This window comes from Sinocyclocheilus rhinocerous, unplaced genomic scaffold, assembly GCF_001515625.1.
Source record: "Sinocyclocheilus rhinocerous isolate Xijiao unplaced genomic scaffold, SAMN03320098_v1.1 scaffold674, whole genome shotgun sequence".
NCBI lineage: Eukaryota > Metazoa > Chordata > Actinopteri > Cypriniformes > Cyprinidae > Sinocyclocheilus > Sinocyclocheilus rhinocerous.
The window spans coordinates 91,952-101,751 of record NW_015627888.1 but is presented as its reverse complement, the minus strand read 5'-3'; the positions used below and the strand labels follow the sequence as shown (position 1 = coordinate 101,751).

General features: G+C 41.7%; 1 protein-coding gene across 1 annotated transcript in view; it reads right to left on the bottom strand.

Moving 5' to 3' along the window:
- The window catches only part of LOC107734626 (protein inscuteable homolog), a 79,957-nt gene that overhangs the window by 10,536 nt on the left and 59,621 nt on the right, over positions 1-9,800 (bottom strand). The window contains exon 8 of the mRNA XM_016546621.1: positions 8,882-9,053. Coding sequence (XP_016402107.1) covers positions 8,882-9,053 — 172 coding nt within the window. The remainder of the gene's footprint in view (positions 1-8,881; positions 9,054-9,800) is intronic.

Sequence of the window (9,800 nt, the reverse complement as noted above, 5' to 3'; positions counted from 1 at the left end):
TCTATTTCATTTCAGATAAATGCTGTTCTTCTGAACTTTCTATTCATCAAAGAAACCTGAAAATATTCTACTCGGCTGTTTTCAACATAATAATAATGAATATTATTATAGAAGCAAATCAGAATATTAGAATGATTTCTGAAGGATCGTGTGACTGGAGTAATGATGCTAAAAATTTTGCTTTGAAATCACAATAAATTACATTTTAAAATATATTAAAATCGAAAATAGTTATTTTAAATAGCCTAGTAACATTTTGAAATATTTTTACTATTTAAAATAACTGTTTTCTATTTGAATATATTTTACAATGTAATTTATTCCTGTGATTTCAAAGCTGAATTTTTAGCATCATTACACCAGTCCCACGATCCTTCAGAAATCATTAATATTCTGATTTGCTTCTCAAAAACATTTATTATTATTATTATTATGTTGAAAACAGCTGAGTGCATTTTTTTCAAGTTTCTTTGATGAATAGAAAGTTCAGAAGAACAGCATTTATCTGAAATATAAATCTTTTGTAACATTATAAATGACTTTATCGTCACTTTTGAACAATTTAAAGCATCATTGCTAAATAAAAGTATTAATTATTATAATTTCTTTCCCCCAAAAATTAATAAGTATACTGACTCCAAGCTTTTGAATGGTATAGTGTATAATGTTACAAAAGCTTTTTATTTCAGATAAATGCTGATCTTTCGTTTTTCTATTCATCAAAGAATCCTTAATTTTTTTTTTATTCAACTGTTTTAAATACTGATAATAATAATAATAATAATAATAATCAGAAATGTTTCTTGAGCAGCAAATCAGCATATTATAATGATTTCTGAAGATCATGTGACACTGAAGACTGGAGTAATGATGCTGAAAATACAGCTGCGCATCACAGAAATACATTAGATTTTAATGTATATTTAAATAGAAAAAAGTTATTTTAAATAGTAACAATATTCCTGTCACATGTCTGTGTATTTTGAGTCTCTTCTGTGACCTAGTTTGCCTGTGTTCCCTTGTTTGTTTCCATGGTTTTTGATTAATTAGCTCCACACCTGTTTCTGTTTCTCCCTGATTGCGTTAACAGTATTTAAAGCCTGTGTTCTCCTATGTTCCTTTGTCTGCTATCGATTGGATTTATGTTTGGCAGTGCTTGGGTTCTCCTGTGGATTATTAAAGAACTCTCTTGGATGATACTCCTTTGTCGTGCGCCTTGTTTAGCACACCATTCCGTGACAATTCCACAATATTACTGCTTTTTAGGGCTGTCCTCGACTACAGATTTTTCTAGTCGACTAGTAGTCGTTCATTTTAAGCATTAGTCGACTAATCGCACATTTATTAATAAACCATATAAATCATTATAATGAGCCTTTAATTGCCTACATAGCCTATAAACGCTCAAGCACACGTATAAAGCTTGCCGCAGAAGCTAATGATTATGAATGTGTCAGGGGAAAAACAGTAAGGAGGCTGCATTAACATTTTAATAATTTATTGATACACTATATTGCTTTCTTTGTTCTCGGTTTAAGAGATGAAGTCGGTGACACTGCCTCATCTCCATAGCAGTGGATGCACCTGCATGCATGTTTCATACGGATTACATAATCTGAGAATATTTGTTTTCTATTTAAATTGGTTTATTTGAAAGTAGACATTTTGCTCTCTATAGATATGTTTTCCTATCTGTAAGGCAAGTATACACAGAGTTTCGCGCTCAAGTTCACAGAACGAAACAGCAGAAAGCGCATCCTGTTTGCTTTCATTATTTTGCAAAAGCGCAATGTTTTGTTGTTATTGTGAGTGCACACAAATAAACGTAGAGTCTTTACAGATTCGAAAGATGTATTACTCTTATCTGGATGACCAAAAATGTCTGAATATTTTAGGAGTACATGAGCGCACCGGCGCCTCCATCTGTCCAGCAGTGAGCGCTACTGTTCAGCTTCAACATCAGATTGAGTAGCCATGTAAAGTTGCTAATACTTACATATTTCAGATGATACTCCGTAATTGAGGTCGATGAATGATAGGCGAGTGTTTGGGTGTCCTGCTCAATGTACTGTATTACCATCAGTGTTGGGAGTAACGCATTACAAAAGTAATAATATTACAGTAGTATATTACTTTTTGCTGTAACGCAGTAATATAACACATTACTAATAAAATTTGGGTAATATTATTACTCGTTACAATCTCAGTAACGCAAGTTACAACAACATATTTTAACTCAAAATTAAGTGGTGAATTTACCAACGCAGCAAAACAGCACCAGAGAAAAAATTCCGCGGGTAAAATAGTTTGTCTAATTCCTGTTGTTGGAATTAGATGTTCGAGATGACTGCAGAGACGGATTCTGGACACACTCCTGTTATTTTCAGTTAATCCAGAGAACATGGATAAATAGCACGAGTAAAACATGGAAACACCTGGACTGGTGCCACTAACACTAAGCTATTGGAGAGAGCGCAGGGTCGCAGAAGAGAAAAAAGGTGGTGGACGAGCGCAGACAAGTAAATTAAGTTTAACTAAAAATAACAAAATCTGTTTTCATTATATCATAATCTATATATAAAATTAATGAATATGCAAAATATTTGACTTAAATAGCCTGATTAACTGATTAACAAAACGAAAGTAACAGACTGAGAGATAGGCCTATGCTGCTTAGTTTGGTTCATAGGCTATTTGTGTGGCGCGGCGCTCTACGAAAGTCCACGGAAAGGAAACCGAGATGACAGAAATAAAAGTAATCACATTGCAGTTTCGAATGATCTGTATGACCAAAAATGACGAAGTATTTTTTTGTTATTTGTTTCCGCTGTTCGATCGCGCCGGCGCCTCATGAACACACATAGAGATTTACTGTGTAATGGGTATTTTAAATAAAAAAAATAGGTGTGGTGTAAATATGGTTAAATAATGGCATTTGGTTTATCAGCCACATGTGGGCCACATAAGGGCCGTCAGCCCTTTACAGAACTCAGCCATATAAGAATACCATATAAGGTCCATATATCAGCCACATCTGTTTTTATTATTTGGCTCACTCTGGGTTGGGTTATGGCACTGTTTAGGTTCAGTTCTGGCTAAAAATATGTGGACCAGTTTTGGGCCGAACTAATCTGGGCCACACTTTAGCTGTTGATATGGGCCAGACCCGCGCCAAAGGAAATTTGCTGACTGGGACAGCATTGCAAACGTTGCAGCCAACCAAACATATAGATACACTGTTTAATTTAAATAGTGCGTACTGTGTAGTACAATCCGTGCTGTTCAGCCTGAGCTTGGGCCAAACACACATTTTCTCATGTGACGAGGATGTTTTTTAAGCGCGTTAAGTAAGCTTAGTTTACATAATATATAATAGTTTAGCATTCAAATACATCGCAAATATGGACACATTTAATTGAATTAATGCCGAATGAGAGAAGTAGGCTGCACGAGAACACCATTTGCTTTCAATTTCGCATTGAATTAGCCTAATTCATTTTTGCTTGTTTAGCAACTTATATTTTTCATTCTTGTTTTATTCTGAAACCGTTCAAAATGGCCTATAGGTTATGTATTGTGTTTATTGTTTGTACATTATAACATTTCTCTTTATTTACCGGTGTTATTTATGAATGTAATAATGCGGTTTGTGCTTATCTGTGTTTAACCTAAACTACAACGTAACATTAATGTAGACCTACATACCAGTATCTAAATATGATTTTATAATTTTATGCTTTATAGACCTACCACATTACCCTCCACTGGATGTATAATGAGCAGCAATAAACTACATTTTGGCATTTTATAATACTTCTGTGGATATTTTTGTGAAAGTAACTCAAAAGTAGTGTAACGCATTACAATTCTGTCACGTGTTTGTTTCTGTTTAGTTCCTGTTTGCCCCTATTTGGTTCAGTTCCTGTTCTCATTTAGTTAATCATTGTTTATTCTGATCACCTGTGTTGTATTATTCATCTCGTTTGCTCCTTAGTTTGCCTGTCCTTATAAGCCCTCAGTTTCTGTCATTCCTTTGTGCTGAATTAACGTTATTTTCAATGGTCTATGTGTGTTGATGTGTATTAAAGACTCCTAACTTCTACTCCTTAGTCGTGCACCTTCACTACAACCACGACCGCGTGACAGAATCCAGCACCAGTAACTGATAAAGATGACTACAATTGAGGACAAGCTGTGTGCACTGTGGCAGAGTGGTCAGACGTTGGAGAGATATGTGGAGGAATTCCTCATGCTTTCCAACGAGGTGAGCTGGCACGACTCTTTACTTGGTGCATTTCCAGCTGGGGCTGGACGATGATATAATCCACTGCGATCTCCCCACGTGTGAATTTCCCCTGATCGAGCTGATTAATCTCGTCCTCTATTTAAACAATTCCAACTTCAAGGTGGAGGAAGTCAATATAAATTCTAAGTCTCCTCGTCCAGCCCCCTCTGGAACAAGCCGTGTCTCCCCAGCTCACCTCACACCAGGAACCCCCACATGCCTCGCCAACGGCTCCGACCACCTGCCCAAACCGAGACATCCTCGTGTTCTCCTGAGCTCCACCGTAGTCCTCAGCCCAGGAGCGCCGGCCGCTCGGAAGTCAAGACGGCCAGCCGATCATCAGTCAGGCCTGCCGGCCGCGGTTCATTCAAGCCCGCCGGCCGCTCGGAAGTCAAGACGGCCGGCTAATCATCAGTCAAGCCCGCCGGCCGCCGCTGACTCAGGCCCGCGGGCCGCCGCTGGCTCTACTCTCTTGGACATGGCGCTGCTATCTCCTGAGCCCCCTGTGTTAGCGAACTCCGCTCCTCCAGAGCGCCCCCCAGAGCTGGCTCCTCGAAAGCGACTTCCAGAGCGCCCTCCAGTGCCTGCTCCTCATAAGCGCCCTCTCCGCGGAGGATCCGCCATGGCCTCCTGAGTCCCCTGCTCTGCCATGGCAACCTGAACTGCCTGATCCGCCATGGCTCCCGGAGCTCCCTGATTCGCCCACCCCCGACATCTGTCACGTGCTTGTTTCTGTTTAGTTCCTGTTTGCCCCTATTTGGTTCAGTTCCTGTTCTCATTTAGATAATCATCATTTATTCTGATCACCTGTGTTGTATTATTCATTGTTCATTAAATAATTACTAGTGTGCTGTGCATATATATATAATTTTTATGATTTTATCAACTACTTTACTTCCAAGATCGATTCTATTAGAGATAAAATTGTAACCATGCAGCCGTGAGCCACAGTATCGCATCAGATTGATCGCATTATAGAGGAACCATTCCACTCATTCTCTTCTATAGGAAAGGAAGAATTGTATAAATTTGTTAAATCATCTAAACCAACAACATGTATGTTAGACCCTATTCCATCTAAGCTCCTGAGGGAGGTGCTTCCAGAAGTCATAGATCCTCTTCTGACTATTATTACTTCGTCATTGTCATTATGATATGTCCCAAAAAACCTTTAAACTGGCTGTTAATAAGGCTCTCATTAAAAAAACACAGCTTGACCCCAAATAATTAATTAATTACAGACCGATCTCGAATCTCCCTTTTCTGTCAAAGATACTAGAAAAGGTAGTATCATCGCAACTACTAATATTGACATGCGGCGCAGGTGAGGGTGGGACTTTATAAAAATAGTAAACACAACGCGGGGAAAAAAATGTAAGTATAGCCAGGCAAAGAGAGCAGGTTATGCGACATACCCGGGTATGTTTAAGGGTAAGTAAGTGGATAAACTCAGCTTTCCGTTCCAAAAACTGAGATAACTTTCAGGGTATGTAAATTGCCATAGCAACGTATTCTCTGAACATAACCTGCTCCGGAGTAGGTTATGTTTCAGGGTTAATTCACTTCAGCATTATCAGCGCATGCGTCACCTACTAGCGATACTCCAGTGGGTGTGACAGATTTCGCACAATATTATATATTATTACAATAAAGTTATCATGGGAAGCACATGGTGAGAAAAAAACAACCAAAACAGGAACACAAGTCTGACATTACCTCCCTCTCCCAGAAGGCACGTCCTCGCGCCACTTAACTTCCAGAGGGAAGGGGGGGGGGGGGCTCTGGAGGCCTCTAGGGACAGGCTTGTACAAGAAAGGAGGTCTCCAGGGCGGTATCAGTTCAGGGGGCCATGGCGGAACAGGCAGTTCAGGAGGTCATGGCAGAGCAGGCAGTTCAGGAGGTCATGGCAGAGCAGGCAGTTCAGGAGGTCATGGCAGAGCAGGCAGTTCAGGGGGCCATGGCGGAACAGGCAGTTCAGGAGGCCATGGCAGAACAGGCAGTTCAGGAGGTCATGGCAGAGCAGGCAGTTCAGGAGGCCATGGCAGAGCAGGCAGTTCAGGGGGCCATGGCGGAACAGGCAGTTCAGGAGGCCATGGCAGAACAGGCAGTTCAGGAGGTCATGGCAGAGCAGGCAGTTCAGGAGGCCATGGCAGAGCAGGCAGTTCAGGGGGCCATGGCGGAACAGGCAGTTCAGGAGGCCATGGCAGAGCAGGCAGTTCAGGAGGTCATGGCAGAGCAGGCAGTTCAGGAGGCCATGGCGGAGCAGGCGGTTCAGGAAACCATGGCAGAACAGGCAGTCCAGGAGGCCTCGGCCCTGCCATTACAGCCGGAGACGTACAGCCCCCCCAAAAAAATTATTGGGTGAGACTCCGGGTCCCCTGGCTGGGACCGACTCTGGACTGGGCTCAGAAGTCCATTCCAGACTGCTCTCGGGAACAGAAGCCCTCTCCTGCCTGGACTTGGGGACACAAGCCCTCTCGGGGCTGGACGTGGAAACTGCAGCCTCCCAGGGCTTGACGTGGCAACAGGAGCCGAAGGAGGGCTGGATGGGACCAGTGGAGACGAAGGAGACTCAGAAGATGAAGGAGGGCTGGTCAGGACCAGCGGAGACAAAGGAGGGCTGGACGGGACCAGCGGAGATGAAGGAGAGCTGGACAGGACCAGCGGAGGCGAAGGAGACAAAGGAGGGCTGGAAGGGACCAGTGGAGACGAAGGAGAGCTGGACAGGACCAGTGGAGGCGAAGGAGACGAAGGAGGGCTGGACGGGACCAGTGGAGGCGAAGGAGACTTAGGAAACGAAGGAGGGTTGGATGCCTTGTTGAGCTCTGTGAATTGAGTGGGCTCCCAGTTGAGCTCTGTGATGTGAGTGGGCTCCCTGTTGAGCTCTGTGGTGTGAGTGGGCTCCCTGTTGAGCTCTGGAGAGCGTTCTGGAGCGGACTCTGGAGAGCTCTCTCAACTCGGGTCAGGGGCTAGAGCCATCTCACGACTTTGGTCAGGGGCTAGAGTCATCTCTCGCTTCCGTCAGGCTTGACATTGGAGTGGCCGGTAAACTTGACTGTGGAGCAGCCGGCGTTTCTGGGCTGAGGACTGGAAAGGCTCTTGGAACTGGAGACAGCAGAAGGGATGTAGATTTTTTCTAGCGCTGTTAAAAGTCCATTTTCGAGCGTGGGGAAACACAGGAAGAAATGGGTGATCAGAATCATTGGTTAGGCATGTGGAGGGTCCCAACGTGGGATGAGCTGGAGATACAAGGTGTGTTTCAGAGGGGACGATTCTCATTCTTCTTAACTTCTTGTACCTCAAAAGTTGAAGAAACCATTCAAATTAAGGATGAGATTAATCAACTCGACCAAGGGAAAATCACTCGTAGGAAGAACACAACAGATCGTTTCCTCATCCAGATCCAACTGAAAACAAGCACCGAGTGCAGTGTCATGCCAGCTCAACCGGTAAGACAGCTCGAGGAATTCCTCCACATACCTCTCCAAAGGCCGACCACCCTGCCGCAGGCAGCACAGCTGGTCCTCAGCCCAGTTTGCATTATTTGGTCCGGTCATCTGTCACGGTAATGCAGGAATGAAGGCGAAGACAGGAGGTGCAGTTCAAACTCACTTTGTTTAATGAACAAATTTAGAACACGGGCAGAATGGTGAGGGAAAACACAGCATAACAGAACGGTGGCCGGACAACCAAAGACTGAACAGACTGGGGCTTAAATACATAGACAAACGAGGGTAATTAATGGGACACACCTGAACCAAATGACTAATCAAAACGAGAGGGAGAAACTGGGTCACAGGAAGCACATGGGGAGAAAAACACAACCAAAACAGGAACACAAGTCTGACAAATATACAGTATTTCTATAATAAATAAATGCATAATAATATTAATTAATTTAATTTATGCAGATGCTTTTATCCAAAGCAACTTACAGTGCATTCAGGCTACACATTTTTTTACCAGTATGTGTGTTCCCTGGGAATCTAACCCATGACCATTTGCGCTTAAAAAAAGCAATGCTCTACCACTGAGCCACAGGAATATATAATAACATTAATAATAAATACATATGTGATATTTCTTATTTTATAATTAGCATCAAACACTATAGTTCTTATTCTCAGTGATTAAAAGATTAAACGAAAAAAATATGACAAATGATTGCACAACCATCAAAAGGTGGCGATATGCACTAAGCATGTAAATGACTATTGAACAAAAGAAGAAGAAAGAAGCAGCATGGGGCACTTTTCCATAGTGACTCATCGATTCGTCGCTCTGCTCTGTGCACACTGAATGTCTTGTGTGTTAACCAGGAACATACTCTGGGTTGAATGAACTTACTCCCGGATGCGTTTTTGGAACCAGCATATCTCGAGGAAGCAAGGTTTGGGTTAATCAACCGAGAGTTTAGGGTTTAGCAGATGGTAAGTTAACCTTGCTTTCTGGAATACACCCCTGGATTACTTGAAAATAACGGGCAGGTGTTTAACGCAGCCCACCAGGAGCAGAGTTGTCTACCCCTGGTTTATCAGGCATTGCATTTGCTGAACTTGCGCATGTGTGTAAACATCAAACACTGCTTGAACTCACCGATGAGGGCTGTGACGATGTCTTGCATGCTCTCCAGGAAGCTGGCGAGGTGTTGTGTGGAGGTGTGATGGGGGGAGGTGATCTGAGCCATTACTGCTGCAGCCTCCGCTCGGGTCGCCTCTGCACACGTGCTGTCCGTTAAGATGTCTGCCAGACACAGGATCCCATCCACCTGAGTCAAACACCAGATGAACACATCTAACTGTACGTTTGGATTCAACCACCCGATTAGCTTTGATTTACGCATGTGGCTATTTTACAGTTGTATGGTTATGACTGATGGATTGGTCTTGTGACTTTCTTAGCTATAATAAAGCTAGACACTTCTTTTCTAGTCCACTTTAGACATTGTACTAACTATATTTCAGTCAGGACCACTCTGTTTGATTAAAATTATTGTATTAAAAAGTATTAAAATTGTTGAAAAAAATCATAATTTTTTGGTGGCACACTGAAGCCTAAACAATTGCCAGATATTTTAATATGCAACAATTATATATTCCATGCAGAGCAATACAGTACTGTGAATAATTTGGACAGACTGAGCAACGGTGAGCTGGATAGATTATATATTTCTGTGGGTGAGCAGTTTTTAATTTTTTTTTATTTTTATTTAGTCATTTATAAGCGACTTACAAATGAGGACAACAGAAGCAAACAATTGTAGTATTAAAACAACTAAAAACAGATCCAAAACTAAAAGCTAAAACTTTATAAATACTACCTATACACATTTTAATAATAAAGAGATTAAATAAAAAGGACAAATGCATACAACAAAATTTCAAAACTTAACATTTAAATGAAAAACAAAAATAAAGCTAAAAACAATTCAAAATAGTAAAGAACAAAAGGTATAAGAGTATAATAACGATTCTAACATAACACTAAGCCAAACACCAAAAAAAAAAAACTACAT